The 25,809-nt window shown below is 41.9% G+C and overlaps 2 protein-coding genes across 12 annotated transcripts in view; both read left to right on the top strand.

The window, feature by feature from the left end:
• Nucleotides 1-531: 531 nt before the first annotated feature.
• On the top strand, nucleotides 532-12,444 carry casp2 (caspase 2, apoptosis-related cysteine peptidase). Of its 11 annotated transcripts, none has more exons than XM_049583647.1 (13): nucleotides 532-579; nucleotides 1,614-1,777; nucleotides 2,630-2,794; nucleotides 2,905-2,979; nucleotides 3,155-3,355; nucleotides 3,501-3,570; nucleotides 4,027-4,121; nucleotides 5,425-5,607; nucleotides 6,101-6,229; nucleotides 6,336-6,426; nucleotides 8,494-8,694; nucleotides 10,376-10,485; nucleotides 10,593-12,444. In XM_049583647.1, exons 2-13 carry the CDS (start codon nucleotides 1,628-1,630, stop codon nucleotides 10,725-10,727), a joined length of 1,605 nt encoding a protein of 534 aa, XP_049439604.1. In that variant the 5' UTR covers nucleotides 532-579; nucleotides 1,614-1,627; the 3' UTR covers nucleotides 10,728-12,444. The 11 variants fall into 11 exon arrangements, with proteins under 11 accessions (XP_049439604.1, XP_049439603.1, XP_049439606.1 ...); XM_049583646.1 differs by having other exon boundaries at nucleotides 544-679; XM_049583649.1 differs by having other exon boundaries at nucleotides 544-679; nucleotides 8,494-8,682.
• A 1,046-nt stretch (nucleotides 12,445-13,490) lies between these two features.
• Nucleotides 13,491-25,809, top strand: part of clcn1b (chloride channel, voltage-sensitive 1b) — a 44,890-nt gene continuing 32,571 nt past the window's right edge. The window contains exon 1 of the mRNA XM_049583587.1: nucleotides 13,491-14,019. Within this exon, the coding sequence (XP_049439544.1) occupies nucleotides 13,969-14,019 (51 nt within the window). The 5' untranslated portion in view covers nucleotides 13,491-13,968. The remainder of the gene's footprint in view (nucleotides 14,020-25,809) is intronic.

Below are 25,809 nucleotides of genomic sequence, written 5' to 3' on the forward strand. Positions count from 1 at the left end.
ATAAAACAGCATAAGATAGAAGTACTGGAGCAAACTACATTAAAGTAATACTGTACATTAAAATATATATCCTATATATATAAAAAAAAGTATTATATTAAAAACTATTACAGTAAAATATCTTGATGCATTCCCCCACTGTTATGTATAATGTTGTTGTTGTGTTTTTTGAGACTTTGAGCTGTGATCATGCCTATTATAATACTTGGAAATCATGTTTATTAATTGTGTATTTTGAATCTCTTTCCTTCCAGCCAATAACAGTCTATCCTCCTCAAGATAAATGCATCTTTATGAGTGAACTGTTTGTGCCTCTCTTCAAAGTGCTTCTTATCAATTGGCTATTTATTTACAGAAAACAGATTCAAATTCAAAATCCCCTTCAATATAGCCCTTGTCTTTCAGTAGTTTCACGGTAGGTGGCACCCTCACTGTAAGAAACTAGCTGGATTGGATACTTTAAACGCCACTCAAAAACTATTTTACTCTCATTGGTCAGAATCCAAAACAATGACGTTTGTAGCCCCGCCCCCTCGCTTGCAGCTCTGATACCCCGCGGAAGTTGGTTTGTAGAGTAAGGTGAGGACGGGATGTTTGTGTGAAAGAGTGTGAAACACGTCGACACTTTTCTCTAGTTTTACTGGACGGGTTGACATTTTGTTGCAGAAACAGAGGAACGGTAAGAAGTAGGTTTGGAGGGAATTATATTTCGCTCACTTTCGTGCAAGGAAAAAGGGGGGCAATCCGAAGTGAGCTAACTAGCTAGTTAGCATCTGCATTTAGCTATCAACGTCTAAGTTAACTGTCAGTATATCTGAAATACAGTTTCTTGCATTGTGACGTTTTGTTAATATGATAATATAACGCTGGCACATTTAGTTATCGTCCTCACAAACTCATAAGTTAGCCGTATCTTTGTATACACCTGCATTGTTGAGCTAGCATCGTTACTGGTTCGTTTCTGGTGGCTTTAAAAGTATATATTTACATGATTGATAAGTGCTTTCGTGATAACACGCTAACGGATGTGTAATGTGTAACTATGTAGCGATATGGCCGATTAAAAGAGCCAAGCAGCAGCTCAGTGTATAGCGATACTGTCTCTGTGGTATCTGAAGCAAGACTGTTAAAAAGATCACACCATATGACTCGTAGTAAGGAGCTGGAGTTGTTGACATTTGAGCCGCAACGATTAGTCAGTTATTGATTAATCGACCGACAGAAAATGAATTGGCAACTATTCTTACAATCAATCAATCAATCGTTGAAGTCATTTTTCAAGCAAATTGCCCAAAATGTGTTTTTTTTCCAGTTTCTCAAATGTGAGCATATGCTGCTTTCTTATAGTAATTTGAATACGTTGTGGTTGGGATATGTTGGCTGGACAAAACTTGACATGTGATGAAGCCACATGAGGCTCAAGAATATTGTTACAGGCTTTTCTCACTTTTTTAAATATTTTTTTGTACGTCAAATGACGAATTGAGAACACAATCTAAACATTATTCAGTAAAGTTGCAGCCCTAGTTGATATTGCCTGTCACAAACTGTGCTATAACTTCTGTTTTATTGTTTTGGAGGCTCATGTGTTTTGTTTACTGTCCTGTGTCCAGCCTGCTGGAGAAAAATGTTGGAGTGTGGCATGCTGGAGCAGGACAGACGGGCTCTTCGGAGGCGCTCTGCTACTCTCTGCAAAGAGCTGGTGGTGGATGCACTGCTCATTCAGTCCTTACAGGCAGATGACATCCTAACTGAGAGCATGGCAGAGAGCATCATGGTATGTGAACACAGATAAATGGATGTCATTTCATTTAGGTTATAAGCAGTCTGACTGTCAGTAGATGTTCAACTGAACTTATGTCCGATAGCGACACATTGAATGTTAGATACACCTGCTTGTCAATAGGTTGTTGCTGGGCTGCCAGCAACTTTGGTAAAGGTTATGGTCAAGTTAAGGGCCATGGGTTAAACCTAGGAGTCGGAACCTGTAATTGGTGCCATGGTACACCTATGGGGTGAAAAGGTGATCCCAGGAAACCTTTTCAGATGTTTCATTTTAATATTATTTAAAAAAAAAAAAAAAAGCTTGATATGTTCACTTCTTTAGGCCTTTAAACATAGTTTCGATTTTACAAAATCACTCTTTAGCTGAACTGCTTGCCATGTATGTCCAAACTAAAGACTCAACCTTAGATGAGGGGTCACAAGTAGATTTTAAGGGGTCACCAGCCACATAGGTTGGGATCCACTGGGTTATGCCCTTCAGAGAACTTGTAAAGTAAGAGGTTAATTTGGGATTAGTGAGTCTGAGGTTTAGTCTCACGCGGGTTGAGTCACATAAAGGCCAAAATAAAAGATTGCCTGCAACGAAGCCTTCAGTTTTGAAACACTGTCATATAAATGCATGGGTGGCTCCTGGGCTGACTTTACTAGTTAACACCTGAGATGCCAACTTTATCAACCAGTGTCTGGTTAAAAGCATGCCGTTTCATTGTAAGACAGATTCTGGTAATGCTCAATTGTAGAGAGTGTACAGTGGGCAGTGGTTGAGGTGTGAGAATACTAAATCAAATTTACTATTAGATTTATATGTTGCCAATGGTGTTTATTTTTCTGATCTCCACTCTAGGCTGAGCAAACATCTCAGAAACGAAGCTGGCGCTTACTACTACTATTACCAAAGCGTGGGCCCAGAGCCTTTAGCAGCTTCCTCTCAGCTCTGCGAGAAACCGAGCAGCAGCACCTGTGTGACCTGCTCACACAATCGCCAGAAAAAGATGGCACACCTGTAGAGGTGAGTGTGCAGTTTGTCAAACATCACCACACACACAACACGAAGCTACAGTTTACACAGCAGATTATTACCAGACTTAGTGCAGCTCTTAGTCTGTTTTCTGCTCACAGCGCATTCGGCCTGAGGAAGAGCCAGAGGGAATTGCAGGGCGACAAGTCATGCAGACAACTGAAAAGAAGAGAGAGGTGAGAAGGGTGTTTATAATCCTTCAAACAGGATTACCTTAGTCATTGTCACTATTGACATTTCACAAGACTTACACATAACAAAAGGTAACTTCCGGAGAACTTTGTATCATTGAATATGTCTTATTATCACATCTGTGATAATAGTGTGCTCTAGTTAAATGGTCTTCTGCAGACATCCTCAGTAGACAGAGAAGAAGAGAGTGAGGTGAGCAGCACCTCATCGTGTCCAGTCCGACCTTCAGATAGCTACCAGCGCTCACAGTCACCATTCAGAGGATGGGTGCCAGTCAGGGAGGAAGACAGGAAGACAGAGAGACAGAGGCTGAAGAAAGGAGGAAGACATAAGCAGACAGAGATGGCAGGTTCCCTAATAGTTAAGTTAGGAGTGCAGTTGTGGTTTTCCCCACAACAAACAACAGCTGCTGCCACAGCACAGAGCAAGATCTGTCATTATCTGTCTTTGTGTTAAGCAGCTGATGTTTTGTCATTAATGATTCATGCATGATTTTGAATTTCAGAGGTTTTCAGACTCTCCTCTTCCGCTTCCCACTCAAGAAGGAATTGCTGCCAAGAGAGCGAGGACACATGGTGAGTGGTGTTGCAGTGTGGCCTGCATTCAGGTTAGAATTGGTTTCTCTGTGTCCCGTGTTGTTGTCAATGTTTTTCTGTTTCCGTGGGGATAAGGGGTGGTGTCTTTAGAATCTGTTGTCTAGTTTAAATAGACAGGTAATTAGATAAACTTCAGCGCAAAAGCATTTTGTAGCCAGCAGCTTGAGAGAATTCAGTCTGTGTGAATTGTTTGTTATATAATCTTATCACCGAGAGACGTGTAGGAGTGTGGTTGCTCTAGCATTCAGCTGCTGTCTGTACCTACAGGCGCCACGCCCCAAGAGTGACTCATTCACAGCATTGTAGTACAAAGTTTGTTGTCACATAGCTGCCGGCGGGAGCACTCAGTGATGTGAAAGCTTGGCATCAGCAGTTTAACTCGTAACAAGCTGAGCTTAACATTGTGACCTTATGTGCCTGTGTTTGTGTGTGTAGCAGAATCCATGGAGTACAGACTGGATGCAGACAGTCCCATCAACAGTCCTGTGCTCCCGTGCACTCCTGACTTTTACCTCTCTCACTGCCAGCAGGTAAAACACTTCTCTTCACCAGGTCAGCTCAACAGTAACTCACTTGGTTATGTTTTACCTTTTGAGAATTATTTGTCTTCAGTATCTGGTTATGAGTCAAGATAGAGCACTAAATGATTTGTAATTGATTTGTAAAAGTCATCATAGAATAATGTAACGTATACAGGCAGGATGTTAAAACCTTTAAGGCCCAAACACACCAAACTGACATCAAAGAATTAGCAGACAACAAAGGCCAAATGTTGCATTGCCTCAAATCGCCTGTGTCTCGACCAAAAAGTTGCACTTGAGCACACTGCAAAGACTATAGCCAGCAGCCAACTAGCATGTACATTTTGCGCCTGTGTGAGAGGAAATATGTCTCCATACCAGCAAGCAGCACTACTCTATATTCATCATTCAAAAAGGGAAACCAGACAGCCGACAGGACACATTCAAGACGCTAGATAGCGAGTTAGCACATTAACAATACAACCCAATGCTGACAGAACAAATAATATTTATGGTGCACTGGTGAAAAATTACACAAACAATTCCAAACTGTTTCTGGAAAAGAGCTCAATGGCTAAAAATATTAGCATACCTAATGTAACAAGTTCGTTTTGGTCTCAAGCCCTCTTAAATTAAGCAGGGTTTTTGCTTCTGTCACCTCCGTTTGTTGCTCGTGAACAGAGCTGAACTAACAATCACAGTGATTTCTCTCACTCATGGGCTCCACCAGCGAATCAACAGGCTAAATTGGATAAAAAAAAAAACAGCCGACAGAGGCTGACTAGTACCAACGGTGTGGGACACGCTGCAAAAACAAGGGCGACAGACCCTCGCAGGTGGACCGTAGTTGCCTGACGGCCGTCTGTCAGCTTGGTGTGTCAGGGCCTTATAATAACATCATTTGTTGTTGATAATGACTTTAGTTGTTCTTTTATCTCAGACATGTGTTAGGATGTTACATACCTTGACATGTTTTGGTGGAAACTTGCGCCTTCCTCAGAAGTGTCACTTGGTGGTGGTTGTGATGCGTCTTTATCAGCTGATCTGATAGTTCAATGGTGTTCATTATGTCTTCCGTTTCTGATAATGACTTTAGTTGATCTTTTGTGTCAGACATGTGTTAGGATGTTACATACCTTGACATTTTTCAGCGGAATCTTCCGCCTTCCTCAGAAGTGTCAACCACCACCAAGTGACGCAGCTGATTTGTTGTTGCAAATTATTTTGAATTTTGGACTCATTGATCCCATCTTTCACTTTTCATTTCTTTACCACACTTTTTTGTTTTTCTCTCTTACTTCCCACACTCCAGTCTTACAGAATGAATTCATCCCCTCGTGGTTTTGCTTTGGTGATCAGTAACGTGACCTTCGATCCCTGTGCTGCACCTGACCTTGACCCAAGGAAGGGTGGTGAGGTGGATGACGAGGTCCTCAGGAAGGTCTTCACAGAGCTGGACTACCTGGTTACAGTCCACAGAGACCTCACTGCTCAGGTAACACACACACAGCACTTGATTTGTTGACAAAGCTAGAAAAGGGAAGTTGTTAAAGGGAGAGGAACAACCTTTTCACCTTGAATCATTTCCAGAAAGTCACTTAGTTATTGTTCGTCAGAAAGATGCTCTCATGAAAGATTTGTTTGGCAGGTTTATTTGACTCATTTCCTGTTTTCAATGCTGTTCAGTTTTGCGGTGTTATCACAAAGCAAACACACTTTACATTTTAGTCATTTAGCTTGTTCTAACAAACTTGGCGCGAGTAAGCATGTTGGCTGTGAGTGTCTTGCTCAGAGACACTTGAAAGGACACTTTGCAAAGCACAGGTTTTGGCTGTGGGAGTGGGGAGACCTTGACTTTCAATAGATTTACCTCTTAAACTCAGAGTGATCTATGTAACAACATGATTGCCTTACCAACGTGTTCAGTATTTAAAAAGCAACAATGTGTTAAAACCGCAGTTTTCCTGATTCCTTATGTTTTTGTGTAGGGTATGAGGACATGCATTGAGACCTTTTGCCGTCGGCCAGACCACCGGACAGTGGACAGCTGTGTGGTGTGTCTACTCTCCCACGGTGTGGAAGGAGCTATATATGGTACAGACGGACAGCTGCTGCAGGTGTGTTTGTTTGGTGTTTTTCCAAGTTTATATGTATGATGTCATTCAGAGGTAACAATGCAGACTGTTTTCAGACATGTAACTTTGTCACTGTTGTCAATTTCAGCTGGATTGGGTGTTTGAGTCCTTCGACAATGCACACTGTCCCCTGCTACAGAACAAGCCAAAGATGTTTTTTATCCAGGCCTGCAGAGGAGGTAAGGCTCTCTATCTTATTCTCTATGCTTTTCTGTCATCGTTCATTTTATTGACATGCCATGTAATCAGGAAAATCTGTTTCTATACGTAGTAGAGGTGTAACACGACAGAGAAGTCACAGTTCAGTGTGAGTTGGGTTCAGCAGGGAAAAAGCATACATAAAGATACACTTCTTTACATTTATTTTGAACAAACAGGAGAACAAGTGTGAAAGGCAGACAAAGTCCACTTCCAGGGGACTGATGTAGTATTTTGCCCACTGAAAAATAAAGAACATTTCAAGCCTCTGTTTTACACTTTATGAACACTGAGCAAACACTTTCCCAAAAGGCAGCAGGTCACAATAGACTTAATATCTGAAAAGCATCTCTTATGATATGAAATTGAAAGTGAAACTGCTTGAAAACAGCAGATATAAGGCATTTGGCTTCAATTTGCTTTTACCTCATCTTGGGGATCAACACATCTGGGTGATGCTGTCAAATGAACATAAGCTTGTTGGAGGCATTTCTGTTCACACACCCTACAACGGTGGAGTAACACCGACACATCATCCTTGTCTTATACACAACTTTCTCTCCATTGCTGTTGTAGCATAACAGGAACCCACAGACAGGCCTTCCAGCTCTGGTGTTTCATTTACACTCACCATATTGTGACTGATGCACACACCAGTCAGCTTGTTGTGCTAACAGATGCTGCTAACAGCGTACAAGTTAAAGTTTCTGGGCGGAACTTGCACTTGTGAACTTGGTTACACATTATGTGCATCAATCTACATACAGTTTGCCAAAACATGTTTCCTTTACTGGGTGTTTTGGGTCACCTGAGCTCACCCATCCATCAATCCTGACATCCAGGAGGATCTCAGAGCCTTCAAATGAGAAGAACACAGTCGAAATGGTCCATGTCTTTGCTGAGGCTGCCTTGTATTTGTTAGTTTTTGTGCATGTGCAATTGTGAGGAGACCCATAAGAGATCGTGATAGACAAATGTAAAGACACACAGTGTGTGTTATGACTACCTCTGTTAAACTGGTTGGATCCCTGCAATATAATAAGACCTCTTATGTAAGAGAAATAATAAGAGAAAAGTCAGCAGCCAGCCTGTCCCTCCACATGTCCAGATGGTGTCTGCTGTCAGTTTCCTGGCCACAGGGACAGTCAAGCTGGGTGACAGCCACACAGCTATCCATCAGCCACTCAGCTCCAGATGCTGTGAATTGTGTCATAATACATCATATTTCAATGTTCTGTTGTAGGCTTCAGTAAATCGTAATACAAAAACAATAATAATCCAGAAATGTAATTAATCTGCAACTTAACCAGTCTCATAGCTAATTAGTCTGTGTCCGTGATTGAGGCTGTGGTCTGACGATGTGGCTGATGACGCCCCTGACAAATCCTCAGACCCCTCCAGAGCAATCCTAATTACTGTGACACACTCCCCCGCTCCACCACAGAGCCAACCACAGGTGTGCTGGTGAAAGGCCATTAGATGTGGTTGGCCACTGCTGAATAGCTTCAATGAAAACAAATAATAATAATTGTGTTCAGGGTTCCACTGGTTATGAAAATGACAGTAATGTGGAGGCTGTTTTATGTTGCAGAAGCTAAGGCACTTTTATTGTAAACCAAAGATCATGCACAATAAATTGGTTTTCAGTTTTTGGTTTATCACAGAGTTGCACAATAACAGTGTGGGTCCATGAGTTCGACATTGATTAGCAAACAGCTTTGTCTTGGATTTGCTCAGATGTCATGCAGTGTTTTTGCAAGGGTTGTAGTCAAGGCCAATTAAGTTGAGTCTGCGACAAGTCTAAGTCCAACCATTTTTGATACCCAGACTGAAACCAAATGAGAGTTGAGAGCAAGTGAAGACAGATAAAATTTAAGAGCGAGATAAGGCAGAGTCAAAACACCCACAAAACCAATGCAAATATGTGATAATAAAAAAACATGTCAAGACCAAAATCATATTTGAGTACTTTTTTACGGCAAAAACGTAAAAAAAAACAACAACAAATGGTTAGACATTTGCATAATTGAAACATTCTTGTCTTCCAGAGGAAATGGACTGTGGAGTGGAGCAGATAGATGGGCCAGCAAGGACCTGCTCGCCAGGCTGTGAACAGCGGGATGCTGGGAGGGAAGGACAGGGGGATGCGAACTCCAGACACAGAGGGGACACGGGGAGGCCCAGGATTAAACTGCCCCAGCGGTCGGACATGATCTGTGGCTTTGCGTCTCTTAAAGGTCAGAAAATTTGTAAGTCTGCCCCTTTTGTTATTCTTGGGTGGATTCATGTGTGAACTGTGCAACTGTGATAATGAGGTATAAAGAGACAATAATGTATTGGGAAATAAAGAGGCAGTTTAGATGTGCAGTAATCCGTGCAATGAAAAGAGAATTTGTCTGGAGGTAGCAAAATAACCAACGAAAAAACCACAGTGTGGACTGTCCTTTTCCTCTGTTGATTTTGTCCTGCATCTGTATCCAACTGCAGTATAATGAGCATTTTCTAACAGCTTGCACAGAGACTAACTGCAACCAGACCACTATATGAGGATACTGGTGGCTTTAAAGGGGAACTCCCTTGATTTTACACATCAAAGCCTGTTTACAGGTCAGGGAAGGTACTACTGCATTTGTGGAAAACCTATAAAGCCTTTTGTACCTACAGGGGGAGCTGCAATAATAAGTTGCCTCAAAATCAGCTTGGGGCTGAAAAATACAGGTTTTAATATAAAAAATCTTGGGAGTGTAAAATTAAATAGAGCTGCTAACTTTCCATTTTTTTCTTCCCTGCCTGTGTGTCCTTAAATTTGAAAGTCTTTGCAGGTCTGTGAATGCAGCGCAGGCAAAGCACAGCACACTGAACGGTTAAGTTTCACTTTCACTGTGCCTAATGTGGCAGATGTCTTAATCGTGGCAGGCCACGGTAAATAAATGAATGTGTGGGAAACCATGCAGAAACCATAAGGAATGTCCTGATCAAGTTTTGATCCTTTGATCTTAGATATTCAGTGTTGAGTATCATCTGATACCATCATCCCGATCCTATTTTCCTAGATAATACAGCTGCACAGTGCACACTTCAAGTACTTAAAACTTATTGAAATCAATCCAAAGTAAAGCCTTTGTTTTAAAATTGAATTGCTCTGCAATGCCTTAAGAAAGAAGTGCCTGCTTCCAAGCTTTCGTATTGTTTTTTATTTACTTATTTTTATAAATAATGTATAAAATAACAAACCCTTTCTTAAATCTTTTTGGCCTTGTTGCTGGATTGAGGGAATTTTTCTCTCCCTTTGTTGCTTTGGTGCAGCCTTGTCTGAGTTAACCTACCTGAATAAAAAGTATTGCGTTGAGTGTTTATTGTCATTGTTCGTACATCTTTTGCAGGGATTAGGCTACAGTAATAAGTTACTCTTATAGGCTTTTTGCTCGCAGAGCTTTTGTTGTGCTTGCAGTGATGTGATGATTGTAGTTGTCTCTGTCTCTGCACCAATGTCTGCCTCTCCTCCGTCCATGGTGAAACACTACGGGTCAAAGATAATAGCCGAACGCAAGAGACTCTTACACTGAGCAGAAATGAAACATGTGCTCATAACTTTGATAAATAACATAAATAAACAAGTGTGTGATGTATCGCCACGGGTGGGGCTTAGCCCTGCTCTTAAACACACATAGGAGATCAGCAGAGTGGGGGAGAGATTGCTCTGCAAGAATGCTTTGGGAGTTAAACCACCTCTGTGACAGCTGACATAAATAAAGATTTGGATCAAGCTGTGTAGCTCAATATAGTCGATTCCAGTCAGTCAAAAAAATGCCTTGATTGGCCCCATTACCACTCTGTAAGACTAGATCGCTAGACACCACCTTAGCTCTGTCTCCCTGCGTCGAAACTTGATGTATTAAGCCTTTTTTGTTTGATGTCTTTCTCCTCAAGGCACAGCAGCCATGCGGAACACCAAGAGAGGATCCTGGTACATCCAGGAACTCAACACCACACTGCGTCTCCACGCCAGAGACATGCACCTTGCAGACATCATGGTGCAGGTAGGCATTAGTGTCCTACACCTACATATACTGCATGCACAGTGTAGAATATGTCTTTTGTTTGGTAAACTTCTAAGACATCACTGTTTTCTCTTGTCGATCTCCAGGTCAACGGGAAAATTAAGGAGCGTGAGGGTTATGCTCCTGGCACCGCTCACCATCGCTGCAAAGAGATGTCGGAGTTCACCAGCTCGTTGTGCAAAGACCTCTACCTTTTCCCCAAGTACCAGCCCCAGTATTGACATGCAAATATGCGCAAAGACCAATCAACACACACACAGGACCATTCCTCGCAGTGAAACCTCTCAATAAGTTCACACAACGGCTCATTCCACTCCAATTACTGCCACACACTCACACACATTCCTCTGGTACAACTTCACGTCCAAACAGAGGATTTATTCATTCATATTTTCTGTGTAAATACTGCCTCCTCAGACATGCACAAACACACGCACGTGCATACACACAAACACAAATCTTGGAAAGGAAAAAGGAGCGAGCTTACTTTAATCTACATGTACTCTGAAATGGGCGTATTAGCGTACAACCTACTCATGTATCTGTGTCTATGCCAGTTAGAGGGTTTAGTTGATAATCCTTTTTAGTTGAAGACAGAATCGTATTTTGTTTTCTTACCGCACAGCTATTTTGAGGTTCCACTTTCTCTTTTTAAGATGTATTTTGTACACAGATCTATTTTTGTGGCTTTATTTTGTATGAAAATTGTTTTTATAAGGATTTTTAAGCTCATTCTCTTCTTATTTGTATATAATGTCTGTTGTAAGTTGTGAACATTTCTTGTTTTTACTGTGGCGACAGGCAGGGGGCAGCACAGCAGAGACAAATGCATTTCATGTCTCTCTTTCCTCAACATTACATATATTTCCAGCTCAAAACGATCTTTACTGTCATGATTTCAGATAGCTATTACTCTAGGTGTAGTCCACTACAGCAATGATTAAACGATAAAGTCTCAGCAGGAGGTTTTAACCTGGTCTCGTTAGAGAAGTGTTTTTCTCACATAGTTTGCCTTATGAAGAAGAACTGAACCTACAGGGCAGCTTTGAAACAAGACCTTGAATGGTTTCATTTATTTTTTCGCTCTCCTTTGTGGACGTTCAATCAGGAAAATTCAGCTTTTCAACCTTGAATTTTTATAAAGTGCACCCACTGCTAATTTCACTCCATATTAGCTGTGTTACATCAGATCTGTGTCCCTGTCAGGGTGGTGGGCCGCCAGGGGAATGTGGTGCTACTTGTGGGGTCTTACGCCTACCGTGTGAACTCTGACCTTTATGCTAACTCTGACTCCTTACAGTGTTTCTCCCTGTGCGGGAGCTGCACATGTAGTTAGTCGCCCTACTGTTTTTTGTGTGTTTTTGTACTGTATGTGATACAGTAAGGATGTATTTTGTCTTCCATAAACAATATGCAGTTTTTTACAGCAGCCTGTGCCATGTGATGATGATCTGTTAGATGAATTTATGACCGTGGAGCTCTCAGAGTGTATTGTATATCTCTTTGGCAACCCCCCTCATAGAGAAATCCAAGGCTGTGGCAGCATTGATGTTTCCAGGAAAAGCCCTGATCAGGCAAAGTGTGTTTTGTTACAACAGTGTTGTAGTGAAGAAAACAGAGTATATGGTCGAAACAGTATTGATTGTTAACAGAGATGCTTTCAAGCTGTGTGTGTGAGGTGCTCGGGGGAGAGTATACCCTGGTCTGGAAGGCACTCGCCCTTCTTATCCTTTGTGTTACAGTAATTATAAAAATGACACGTTGGAGTAGTATAAAAGGGTAGCTCTCCTGCTGCGTGAGACATTTTGAAGGTTGATATTTGCTGCCAAGCTCGGCTGAGGTGCAGTGATGGGGGGGAGCTGGGAGAGATTTTATTTCTGTCAACACCAATGACTGCCAAATGTTCTATACAATAAACAGGCCGTGGTTTTTAAACAAGACAAACTGTTGTTATTTATTTCCTACACACGAGTGTATCTGCATCTCTTGTGACTGTGTGTATGTGCACATATGTTTGAGTTGAACCCTCCACCGTGAGTGCAAGGCCTCTGCACGAATGTACACTCCTGTGCATGCTTCACTTTATTTGATCCTCCTTGTTGCTGTGTTTGTGTGTGTTGTCCCCGACCTCTCCTCTCTGTTCTCAGGTATAGTATAACTTGCTCCCCACTATTCCGCTGCGCTCAGGTCTCTCCATGCTGTGACTGGGACGTATGTATCTCTCACTCCGCCCGCCGCCCAGTGATAATGTTCTTCATGTATCAGATAGAGGCCCAGCCAGCTGTCCACAGTCATTCTCCCTTGACACACGCACACACATAGACACACACAGCGGTCAGAGTAACAGATTTCTCGCTGGCCTCCGGTGTAGCTGTGAGATTAGGCTGTTATGCGCTGGCGTGTGGACCACAAAGCGAGGCGGGGTTAAGGGGGATCTGTGTGTGTCTGTGTGTCTTTGTGGTTGTCATAATGGCCGCTGGTCTCATCAGCCTGAGAGGAGGAACCAGAGGACGAGTTAGTTTAGATTAACTTGTCTGAGTGGGATGTTGTCTCCACGGGGGTGCCGAGCAGTGGCGGTCTACCCTGATGGCCTGTGGGCTTTTCAGCTTTTAGCGAATGAGGTGCAGCACATATGCACTTAGCTCTCTTCCTGTATTAGCTCCTCTAGATATCTGAACCTGATGGAAAGGTTAAGCAGTAAAGAGATTACCTTTGCCGAGCTCTACAGCGTTTTTGGGGTGTGTTTTTTTTTTTCTGCCGTGGGAGGGTGCAGTCAGGGTGATTTTTTTTATCCCGAGGGTGCTATACCATGTGAATGTTATGGGGATTGCCTAGCATCATTGGCTGATTAGGTGTGAGCTGTCATAGGGGTGTCGTGTGCACCTTCCTGCTCACGTTGCAGGGGCAGCCCTATGGGGGGTGCCCTTCCAACCCCCACCAACCCCTGTCCAAACAAGAACAGTCCATCCACACACACACACACACACACCTAATGGCCGGCTGGCAGGGAGGGTGCTGCTAAGGGCAACAAGTTGTGTGTGCGCGCATGTGTGTGTGTGTGTGTTATTAGGTGTCTGCAGTTCTAATAAAGGAAAGCGCTGCGTCCTTCACTGCCTCATCAGATGGCTGTGCTCTGCTTTGTCCGTGTGTCCGTCAGGTCTGCAGTGGAGCTGGATGGCTCGCAGCCTCTGGATCATCTGGAGAAGAGCACGTTCGGGAAGGAAGTCATCTGCGTTTTTTGACTTTGTCTGTGTAACGAGCGTGTTTGAGAATGAGTTTGTAGCAGAGTGAAATACTTTGGAAGATGTTTGTTTGTTTATTTGACCTGGTGTAAAGTGTGTGTGTATATATATCTATATAAGAGAGAGAGAGTGTGTGTGTGTGTGTGTATGGTGTTGCCCATGCCATTGGAAATGCTGGGGTGTCCAGCGAGGTTATTTTTGGATCAGTGACAGCGTGTCAATGGCTGCAGATGCGTCGCAAAGGAAGGCTCTGAGATACCAACAGACCCTGGTAGGTCTTTCCCAACTCTTCCTCTACCTGCCTGCCTGTCTGCTGTCTTTAAAATGTCTTCTTTCCCCCCTCATGTCATGCCGATCCACCTGCTCCTCCCTCATCTCTCCATCTACCCACCTGTCGTTTAGTCTTTTCCAACCATCCTCTGCTGTCCCTCACTCACTTTCTTTAGTTACTTCACCTCTAACTTTCAATACGTCTACAATGACATCCTGCTCATTTGTTATCCTCTGCATGCTGCCTCCTTCCTCGTCCGCCAGCAGCTCTCCTGTCGTTCATGCTTCCGTACTGTGTTGCATAAACTTCTCACAATGCCCTTCTCTCGAATCAATACTCCTCATCTCAGCCATTTTCCTCCTCTTCCTCCTCCTACGCTCTCTTTACTTCTTGAGCGAGATCTGCTGCAACTTAAAGTCAAGCTTATTTGTGCAGCCCTCAAACACATTCACAGTCTCCGCTGGTTTCACACCGCCCACGCTACGAAACACTGAGTGAAGGCGATAAATGGAAAGTCATCCCTGTGAAGAATCAAGGATTTTATTATTTATTTGGATTTCAATCTCTCGCTTGATCTCTTGCATTTGATTGTTGTAGTTGTTTTTTGCATTGCACAGATTCTATCTTAAAGTATACTTCTCCTTCCTTTGCAAACTCGTCTGTCTTCTTGTATCTGCCTCCTCAAGCTGCAGCCTTGTAAAGTCATTGCTGTTTTCATGTGTTGGTGGATATAAATACCTGTATACAGGAAACCTGAGCAGACAGGTTAGATGTACGTGTTGAGATGAAGTTATTAAGTCACGATATCCTCTGGTTCATCTGTTTAAATGCTCATCCAGGATGATGGTCATTCCTCCCAGGAGCATCATGTCTGCCACTGACTCGTATCCAATCCCACCTGCTCTGTGGACATAAATGACTCGCAGCATCAGATCATTTTTTTAGAAACTGACTTGAAGCATTGTGTTAACCTTTTTTGTTTTTAAAGGTAATTTTCTGAGTTGAATGTGAATTATAAGACAAGAGGATGACAGATACATGAGCAACTGAGTTTAGAGCAGCTGGGGTGTGTTTGTGTGCAAGTGCTGCCTGACAGGAGGCGAGGAGGAGCAGTGACAGTGTCAGTGTTCCTCTCTTCCTTCTTCTCTTCCTCTTCTCCTCCGAGACGATGGACGATTGCCCGCAGCAAATCTCTTAACTATTTCCCGGCCCTTGTGGAGCCCCTCGGGGGCCCACAGGTCAGATAAAAATAAGAAATCTCAATTAATCGCACTATTTACAAGCTTAATGTCGCTCTGAGAAGGCTCACATCTCCAAGGTGTGAAAGCTGTGATTGTATGTGTGTGTGTGTGAGAGAGAGGGAGAGAGAGAGAGAGAGAGAGAGAGGAAATTAGAGCCTTGAAGGATTGGAGGAGTTTATGTGTAGAGCTGTTAATAGATCATCCTAATATGATTTATTTATTGATCAGTAGCAGGATGTGCCTGAGTATATTTTAAGATTGATGGTTTAGCCGGTTAAATCTTCACAGATGGACACTGATGCTGCGAGGTTACAACAGACGTCTGTGTGTTCAGTGTTAAGGTTTAAACTGGGTTACAATAGATTAAAATGTGGAGGTGTTTCAGATATTAAGGTCAGATATAACTTGTTTCAACTGCATTTAAATTACAATGTTTCAACTCATGGTAAGGGCCTTCATTATACGTTACAGGACTGCACCATTACACGTGATTGTATAACTGATTAAATTAAGTAAGTAAAAATGAGAAAGAAATAACAAAAGTTGGGTTAAGACACTTTATTTTAGGCATATATTTCCTGGAAAGAGTGATGTAATTTCATACTAATAACAGGGAAATAGGAAAGGAGTTTAATTGTTTTTTTGTCTGCCTGACCTGCTCTGCGCTGACTAAAAGAAGGTTACGCTGGTAAACTACCATACCGATTTAACACTGCCTCATTTTCTCGTAAGGTAGCACAAATTAAAGTGGAAATCACCATGAAGCAGTTGTTCATTTCACAATGTAATGGCTGTAGGAAAATGACACCATCTATGTTTAGACTGCTTCCCTATAAACCTCGCTTTTACTGTGTGGAGTCCACACTGTTAGTAATGAGCTCCCCGAAGAAATACTGAAAAATGATTGAGGGGTCCACAGTATGTGTTTAAAGGACATATCAAGGATGTCAAACTCAATCAGCAGCAAAAACATGTTTAAAAGATAAATAGAGTTAGAAGCTAAACAGTAACTCTACAGATCACAGTGTAAAAGTGAACCAGCACATCATGATTGCGACAGAAGACAGTGAATATAATCAAAACTTTGCCGATATTCAACCAGCTGTGTGTCATCGCAGTGTGTGCAGATGAACAGTGTTTGGCTTCCCCCCATGTCACCAGCTGCCGGACCTCTGCCGCTGGACAGGAGTGGAGCTCTGGGAGAAGCCAAACACCATTCATCTGCACACACTGTGATGACACACAGATGGTTGAATATCGGAAAAGTGTCCCTGCTTCCCTTTGCTGGTCCCTGTAGAGCAGGGTCGGCTTTTATTCAGCGTTGTAACTGATAAAAAGCAAAAGCAGCATGTGCATACATTCAGTAGGCTGTACCTTCACTGCCTAGCTAACCCTATGCTCTTCAGGGTTTGATTCTAGTATTGGGCTGGGAAAGAAACTTTTATCTCCTTCCAACTTTTCTGGGTAAGGGATATCTTTATTACACATGCCACAGGCACAACATTTAGCTCAAAAACCAGCCTGAAAATGATGAAACTCTGAAACACCTGCATTAGAGTCTGTAGAGCATGACCATGCAGCTGTCAGACCCTTGTTTGAGCTACGCTATGATTGCCCAGTCTGCATTCGAGGGGTGGGACTTCACAAATGGTCAATTCTGTCTGCCACTGGGTACGATCTCCTGGGAAAATGAAGGCTCAATGTATGCCAGAGAGGAAGTGTGTCAACCACTGCGCAACCAAAACAGGAAGAGGATAGTGCTTTTCTTTTCAGCAGTAGCTACTGGTACCTATCACAGTTTCAGTGTACGATCTTTGCAATTAATATCCCCAGTAGCTCTATAAAGCTCGTAAAGGGAATCTGAAAAATATGTTCCTCAGCTTTGTATTTGCGTAATATGACATGGACTACGGTTTGGTTACGGGACTACAATCATGACTCAGAGTCACAAAATTACACTGGAGCGTGCTCTTCCCGGTGAGCCACCAGGGCAGCCCAGTGGTTACTTTTTTTGGATGGAAGAACAATTCCCAAACATATTTCAGCACTAAATGTAAAGTCATATTTCAATCAACTAATGAAACAGTAAAAAGAATGGAAGAAAAACAAAAGAAGTTGAGATGAATAGTTCCACTTCTAACCTGACACTTGCTACCTGGTCTAGCTTCTGACTGTGATTCATTTGTAATAAACTCGTTGACAGTGTGAGAGACTTAAACATGTTCTCGTCCTGTAATTATTAGCTAATTACATATTTCTTCTCAGAAAACGTCTCGGAAATTATTAAGAAATTATCTGGAAATGAGGCATCACAGTCCTCTGACCTCCAAATCACCAATTACTCACTGAGTTTGTTAAGTTGTGTTAACCACTTCCAAGTCACACAGCTGTTGCTGACCCTTGACCTTCACAAAGAGGAAGCGCCCTCTGTTGACTTGTGTCACACTGACAGACACACTTCAGCATGGGTGGCGAGAACAGATAACTGCGTGCGTGCGTGTGTGTGTGTGTGTGTGTGTGTGTGTGTGTGTGTGTCAAACTGCATGTTGCTTTGATACAGCTGGTTGTGTGTTACAATTTAATTGATGGATGTGGTTTGAAAGCGAGGTTGTGTGAGGAGACGAATCTGTGAGAATGTCAACAGCAGTGAAATAGATCTCATAAGTCTCAAATGTTACAGGCCACTAAAACGGATAACGTTCACCTGCCAAATGTCCCGCAGACTGGAATGACTGGGATGTAGACGATTAAGCCATTAAATTTCATATGATATCGCAGTCACTTGATGTGTCTTTCCGATTGCAGAGGCGGCTATAATGTGATAATTAAACCGTTAGTAGTGACATCAGTAGTTACAAGACGAAACGCCATGTTAACGTCGCAAAATGGTGTCAATAAGGTGTCATTGTTTCGTGCAAAGGTTAAAGCCCTCCATCTGTCTGTACAACAGGCCTCCTGGGAGAGATGGGCAGAGAAAGAAAGAGAGACAAACAAGCGTGAGAGGTGTGGAGAAGTGTGTCAGTGAACATTGGGTCACACTGCTGCTAAATTTATCCACGAGTAAGGTTTCACCTCAGGGGTGGGGGTTGGATGGATGGGCACAAGGGGTGGTGAGAGGGAAAGTTTCAGGGGGAAGAGTGAGTGAGAAAGGTGAAAGGCTGCACGGAGGAGTTCAGTCGAAGGTCAGACGGGAAGTTAAGTGCAAGAAAATCTGTTAGTGGAATCGAAGGAAAGAAAAATCAGATTTTTACTGTGGTTGTACCGTGTTTTGTTGCAGAATTTTAAACTTCGGTACAGTACTAGTGTAAAAAACGATACTTGATACCTCTTTCAATTCAACGGCAAAAAGGAAAAAAGTCCTCGACACACAAAGTCTGATAATTTTGTTCTTTTGTAGAAAATTAACAACCTGCACACAGAGCTGATACAGGAAAAAAAAATCACTGAACACATACCAACACATCTGTATATAATGTTTATAGTAATTACAGCCTGAAAATTGTAGTGTAGATCTGTGTTTTTTATAGCTACAATACTGTTGAGATCATTGCAGATATAATGAATGTTTTGAAACATGTAATTTTCCTTCACAGAGTTTTGCAACTGGTAAAACAAACAAAACACTCTACTGAATAGAAACCAAGGCCTCATTAAGTTTAGGTTATTTATATGCAAATACGTGTGTATAGAAGTGCCCCAGAGATGAAGTTTCTCTACAGGCCGATGCAGAAGAAAAAGCCTCTGAGATTTTTCCCATTGAATTTTAGATAATGGCAGAAAATAAGCTCTGTGGCAAACAAATGTTTATGATACTTAGACGTTTTGTTCAGGAAGATAATCTTCACATATGAATACCACTTTCATGATTATTGAAGCCTAAATGCAATCGCCAGTAATAAAAAGCTAACATTAGGCTATAAATGAGCTACACTATGGTCACATGACCTAATGTCGCCACCATAACAAGACTATAAAGCTGTGTTTGGCGCAACTTGATGTGATGACGTTTTGCAGTCTCAGCTAGCCACTTGTTAGCAATCAGCTTTTTTGAGATACACAGAAGCTTCAAATTTAACGAGTGGGGTATTTGCTGACGTATTTTATGTTGTAGAGCAGAACAAGCTTGTGTTAACCATAGAACTTACTTAAGGCATCTAACGAAAAACCCATTGACTTGGAGATGAAGGAACCATGAGTGGTAAAATGCCAACTTATATCTGGGTTTTAGGACTCATTCCTGGGGCACTGCAGAAAAGACAGTAAGAATTTAAAAAGTTTAAACATTGTGCAGGAGAGGTTAGAGGCCAGCTCCCCTTTTAATTAGCAAAAATCATACATAAAAATAAAAATAAAAATAAAAACAAAGATTACATAACTGATCACAGTTTTAATGCTAGGTTGTAACACAAAATTGATAAAAATATACAAATCACAAAAATGTTTGTATTTATAAGCTAAAATGCATTACAAATGAATCACTGAGGTGTTATGAGTCTTTGCAAGTTAGAGTCCTTTTCAATTTCCCAAAAGAAAGTTGAGGTGATATTAAGACGTACATGTCATTTTTGCCACAAGAACTTTTGGGAAACGTGACCTACGACATGAGAAAGTGTCATAAGTTAGTGGTGGTGTCTCAAAGGCCCTGTTTATACCTGATATTAACATGCGTCTTGAGTGATGAGTTGACTGATCACAAGTGGACGGCACGTTTTGCCCTTTGCTCGTGGATGTGTTGGATTTTGCTGACGGCGATATCGCCAGCTGTGCCAACACAACTGTTAACGTGACTAATGTGCAGCAAAGTGACGTGGGCAGTAATCTGAACCCCAGTGGTCAGCTGGAGACGCATGCACAGGTGTGTCTCGGCTGTCCGCTTGTGTTCAGATCACTGAAACACATGTTAATATCAGGTATAAACAAGCTCAAAATGGCCTCAAAGTGTTTTTCTGGCTCTTAAATCAATGCAGATTATCAACAAAAAATTTTATTAGATTGAACAGGGCATTGTGTTTTTCATTCAGCTAATATAGTACATTTCTTTAGTTTGGTTTTAAAATGACTGCATCAAAATCTGTGTATGTTGCCTTGAAATTTTGATAGTAGTTGCGAGGTTCAGCTAAATAATCACATAAAAAACAGATGATTTCAGGGCCAGATAACAACAATGTAATAATTAAAAACTGATAATACTGGAAGTGCTGATGTCCAGCCAGTGTTTTCCTCAGTGTGTGCTACATTTACCGAGAAAGTATGCAAAAGCTGTTGTTGTTCTTCCTTCATTAAGCAATGTGACAGTGACATAGCTGGAGGCAATGATAAACTACAGGCTACTGCAGGTGTCCTCTGGATAACCTGGGGGCCTGCTATAAACCAGTGGCTCCCAAATGGTGGGTCGCAGTCCAAAAGTGGGTCACTGGCCCATTCTGAATGGACCACAAGTGACTCACAAACCTGTCGAGTTTGAAAACAAAACACACTTTAGTTTATAATACAGTGTATTTCCAGCACAGAGCTTTTATTTTGAAATGACGTTTCCTGCTGTAGTGACTGACAGCTACTTGACAGAGACAGCAAACTAGCTCAGCAACATGGAAAAATGCAAGTATGATGCTGATTGCATTTAACTGTGTAGACCTTGAGCTAATGACTAAGGAGAAATGTGGAACCGGTGGCTGGGCCAGGTGGGAACCACTGCCCTAAATGACACTCAAAAACAGAACTTCCATGTTCTCTTCGCTTGTATTGCAATATAGCTGTGTTTCCAATTGCGAAAATGACATCCTAAAGTATGAGTTCAGAGATTATTATGGATAAACATTTTACAGTGTTTTGGCCGAGTGGATTAATGAGCCGTTTACAAGCCAGAATACACGGCCAAAAAAATGCAGCAGAAAGAGGCCAAGACTGCAGTTGTGTTGGCCGCTTGAGAGGATATGGCGGGTGCAATGCAATGCACCCTAGCACAAGTAGGCACTGTCTGCATGACAGCTTTCTCGTCCATATAGCATGCACTGAGGAACTAACTGCTTCAGCTGACTATATATACAGTCAACACTGAAAAAGGTTGCACATTTTTTCTTTAAGTTGTTGACCATGTAATGGACTTTTTTCATGGCAGACATTTTGTCGTGTCACACGCAGGAAAAGCAGGGTAAGTTCTAAATAACATAAATGATGGCTGGATTCCATTTTGGTGTGCAGACTCCAGGGCCCTGGTGTGGTGCATGTTGGCTTACAGGCTTTGTTACTGGGACACTTAGATGGAGCAGACAGTCCTTAATGTGACAAGTAGGCTATAAAAAGGGGAGAAGTTTCAAACTGGATTAAATTGAATCAGGTTTGGAACATTTCTCAGGTCTGCTCCACTTACCTGTTGTAAAGAAACTGAAAACTGCTTCCATCCATCTATTTTCTTCCTGCCCGGGTCGCTAATGGGTGGGTGGAGTGCTTCCCAAAGTGCATCAGGTAAAAGACAGGAAAGCCCGACATAGTTACCCTCAATTTGCTTTCATAGCGTTGAAATTGAAATAAAATCGTGTAATGTTGAAGCTGACAGCAGCACCCCACATTCAGGGCCAGTGGTGGTAGCAGGTGATGTAGTATCCAATCCCAGCGCACGGGAAGTTAAATAAAACACTACAGTCTGCTAAACTCGGTGAACCCTGCTGTTTTTTCGCCAGATAAATGCAAACAGCTACCTGCTGAGACAGAACACTGGCAGCACTCTGGTCCCCAAAGACCCAGAAACCATGTGAGAACTACTGGGTCACAACAGAACAGACAGTGACCCATTTTAGGGCCCACAGTTGGAGAACGGCTTGATGAAATAAAGGGAAAAAATAGAGCCCAACTCATGTGACAACAAGCCCATAGTAACAGTTTATTCCAGCTTATGCAAAATATATCAGTATCGGTCAGTATGTTGACATATAAATGTTTTATAGGCTGCATTTTTGGACCTTGACCTGCATATTTGTCATTTTCCTTAAAGTTTTCTTGTAAGTTTAATGTTCAAAATTCACCGTCATATTCCATAGTAATATGTCTAGCTCTACTTTGCCTCGGTACATATTTTTTCCATAACTTGATCCCTTTAATAACCAAATTTTAGCATTCAATGCCAACATGTTTGTCAGGCTTTAGCAAAGCATGTCATCTATGCAGAAGGCACTTAAAGTGCATTTCAGTATTATCCAGCCTATCCCACACAATGTTAATATGGTTATGGTCACTCCACTCAGTCAGCAGGTATTATTTTCATACCTTAAGCTTGTGTTCTGCCTGCCTGGTATTATTTATGATCCGGCTGCAGGACTCTGCTGGAATCTGCTGGATCGGCCGCCTGACAGAGAATCTACCCCTCTGAATTAAGAGCTGCTGACAATTTATTGTCAAGCCTCAAGTGTCTGTATTAACCTCTACTGCTTTCTCCAGTGTGTGTGTATGTGTGTGTAAGTGTGTGTGCTGCGCTGGTCATACTTGTCAGTCACTGGGTTCGGTACTGTATGGAGGCAGGTAGCAGGTATAGTCCATGTCCGTCGCACTGGCAAAGACAGGAAAGGACAGATGTAAGACAAAGATATTTAGAGAGAGAATTACAGTATATTAAAGACACACCAGGAAGTGAGCTGCAACCCGCTGCAGAAGGAACAGCTGCAAATATGAGGGAGCGAATCAACACTTTTGAGACAGTTCTGAATATTGATCAGTTCCTGGTAAGATTGATTATCTTGTATACTGAAGTGTTTTCTTTCTAAAGGTGGAATTGTTTGTGCAAAGAGTGATGCATTTTAAATGAGAGGCACAAGAAGCCACTTTTGCACTGTCTCTTACTTGTTAACTGATTTTACACATTAATTTCATGTTGTGACTTAACTTATGACATAGGGCTGGGCAATATGTCGATATTATATTAATATTGTAGTATGAAAAAAGATATTGTCTTGGATTTTGGATATTGTAACATTACAACAGTGTTGTCTTTTTCTGGTTTGAGAGGTCCAGTGTGTAGGATATACAAGGATACAATGGCAGATATTAAATATAATTTAATATAATAGGTATGTTTTCTTTCATGTATAATCAATTGAACATAAGAAGTGTTGTGTTTTTGTACTACATGGAGCAGGTCCTCCACTACGGAGTACACCTTGTTGCAATGCCAAACCAAACAACACTGGCTCTAGATAGAGCCATTTGTGTTTTTTGGGTCAACTACTGTAGTTAGCAGCCCCTCTGCAACAAGCAGCATAAAAAAAAAACACAGATTTTTTAAATTTTTTTTTTTTTTTACTTGAAATGGCTTTATTCAATGTTATTACTGATTTAAATCACCAGGTTCATTTGTTTTAAAGAGGAAGAGACCTCTGAGAATAATTCATCTCACGTCTCACAATGAGCACTGAAGGAATCCTAACCAGGATATCATGCTTGGCAAATGGGAGACGTTTCAGCTGGTTGCAAAGTGCAATCCTCACCACTAGATGCCACTAAATCCCTAACACTGCTCCTTTAAAGGCAGCATTACAGTAAATCGATGTAATTTTCTAAACTTTCCAGACTGTCGTAGTTGTTTTATTATTGGTGTTTTTTGATTTAGTCATTATATCCACATTACTGATGATTATTTAGCAAATATCTCATTGAGTAAATATTTTGTGTCAACCCTAAAATATAGTTGCAAGTATTGAAGTATTTGGTCAAAAATACTGTGATGTTTGATTTTCTCCATATGATCCAGTCCCACATGTAAACCAGGTTTAGTTGGGACTGAAGGACCTCCACTCCTGTTGTTTTCTTGGATGACTTGGTGTAAAGTTGAACTGTGGGCTCATACATAACACATTTCACAATTCTGTTTATTTTTCTCTTTTGGCCTCATCGACATGCTGTAATTAGAACATGACAGCTTGAACAGTGTTTGGACGAGGCATGGAAATGTTATTGTGCTGGTTAATTAGTGTATGCATATGGAGACGCATGTGAGTGTGTGTGTGTGTTGGGAGGGAGGCTTGGGTGTGTGTATGTGTGTGTGTCGGGGGGGTAATCTCTTGATCTATCTGTCAGTGAGCGGGTCAGATTTTATCATTAACCTTGTGCTATGGGACAGGGCTATATTGTTGTAAAGCCTTACCACACACACACACACACACTATACTCAGACATTCATTTAGCACACTCATAAGCACGCTCAAACCCAAACTTAGCATGCTTAAGGACCTGCACAAGCACACACAGATATTTATGAATATGCAGTGCTGACTCTCTCTCATAAGGGACGCAGGAATGTGCTATTATTTTTTTAATTAACTCTCAATGTCACACTGCCCTTCAACCCCGGCATCTATTAGCAGCTCTCACTGAGACTGAAGCTCTCTCTCTTTCCCTCTCTGCAGGCTTGTCTCTGTTTTTGTTTACACTTTAGGTTCCCCTTGATTTTCTTATGTTTTACAGTAGTAGCACCTTGTTAAAGCCGGCTCACAAAGGGCAGATCCATGAATGAATTCATAGCTCTTGACAGCTCCACTAGCATAATTAAACACAGGCTTTGTGTTCCTAACAAAGCCAGGGGAGGAACGGTTTACATTTCTCCATTTTTTTCATCCCAGGAGACTCGCAATAAGAACAATATTAGAGCTTGAGTTCTTACAGTAGAGCACAAGGAGCTAATAATGAGGGTTGAGAGTGTCAGAGCTGTACAGTAACGCCTGACTACTTTCATGTGTCCGTAGAGACAGGAAAGTGCAGGAAAATAATAAGAGCCACGGGAGGAGGTAGAGGGAATCTTGCTGAGAGTAAATTGGTGCGACTGGAGGAGGAAGAGGAGAGGAGTCAGGAGAGGGTGATATGTCCTCTAATGCTCTTGACTTGGAGTGGGAAGGTCATTCCACAGTTGGAGAGTCAAACAGTGGCAGCAGCGATGTTGAAAAGCGTGTGAAAGTGGTGGTTACTGATGTCACTGGACGCACAAGGTTACATGATGACGCATAGATAAACACAAGGTTGAGAGATGGAGGTGACAAAATCACCTGACGTGAATGAATCGCAGCTTTCAATGTCTCTCTCACGCCGTGAGTCATTTGTCTTTTTGTCTCACCCTTTTAGATTTTTTTTCCTTTTTGACAATTCAGTCGCATCAGGGCCACAGCTTAGATTGTTGAAAAATAAAAAGCCCATCACACTGTTTAAACTGCTTCTTTTGTCCAACCAACAGTTCAAACTGTTCTGAGGGAACATAGGGTTGAGGGAACATAAAGTTGTGTGGACACTGGGCTGAGGGAACATTAGATTGAGGGAACATAGTTCTAAGGGAACATATGATTGATAGGACATAAAGTCAAGTGCACATAAGGAACATAGGTCTGAGGGAACACAGAGCTGAGGCAGCATAGGCCTCAGTTATGATTTGATTAAAGGAACATAGTACTGAGGGAACATATGATTGACAGGAAATAGGGTTGAGTGAGCATCGGGTTAAGGGAACAAAGGGCTGAGGGAAAATAAGATTGAGGTTACACAGCTTTGAGGGAACATATGATTAACAGGACAT

Source organism: Epinephelus fuscoguttatus, linkage group LG8 (genome assembly GCF_011397635.1).
Source record: "Epinephelus fuscoguttatus linkage group LG8, E.fuscoguttatus.final_Chr_v1".
In the NCBI taxonomy this organism is placed as follows: domain Eukaryota; kingdom Metazoa; phylum Chordata; class Actinopteri; order Perciformes; family Serranidae; genus Epinephelus; species Epinephelus fuscoguttatus.

What these genes read in the sequence shown, in the direction of transcription:
- casp2 (XM_049583647.1), top strand. Translation starts at nt 1,628, where the DNA reads ATGTTGGAGTGTGGCATGCTGGAGCAGGACAGACGGGCTCTTCGGAGG. An exon ending in AAGATGGCACACCTGTAGAG is followed by an intron (nt 2,795 to 2,904) that starts GTGAGTGTGCAG and finishes TTCTGCTCACAG; the next exon opens with CGCATTCGGCCTGAGGAAGA. An exon ending in ACCTCTCTCACTGCCAGCAG is followed by an intron (nt 4,122 to 5,424) that starts GTAAAACACTTC and finishes CCCACACTCCAG; the next exon opens with TCTTACAGAATGAATTCATC.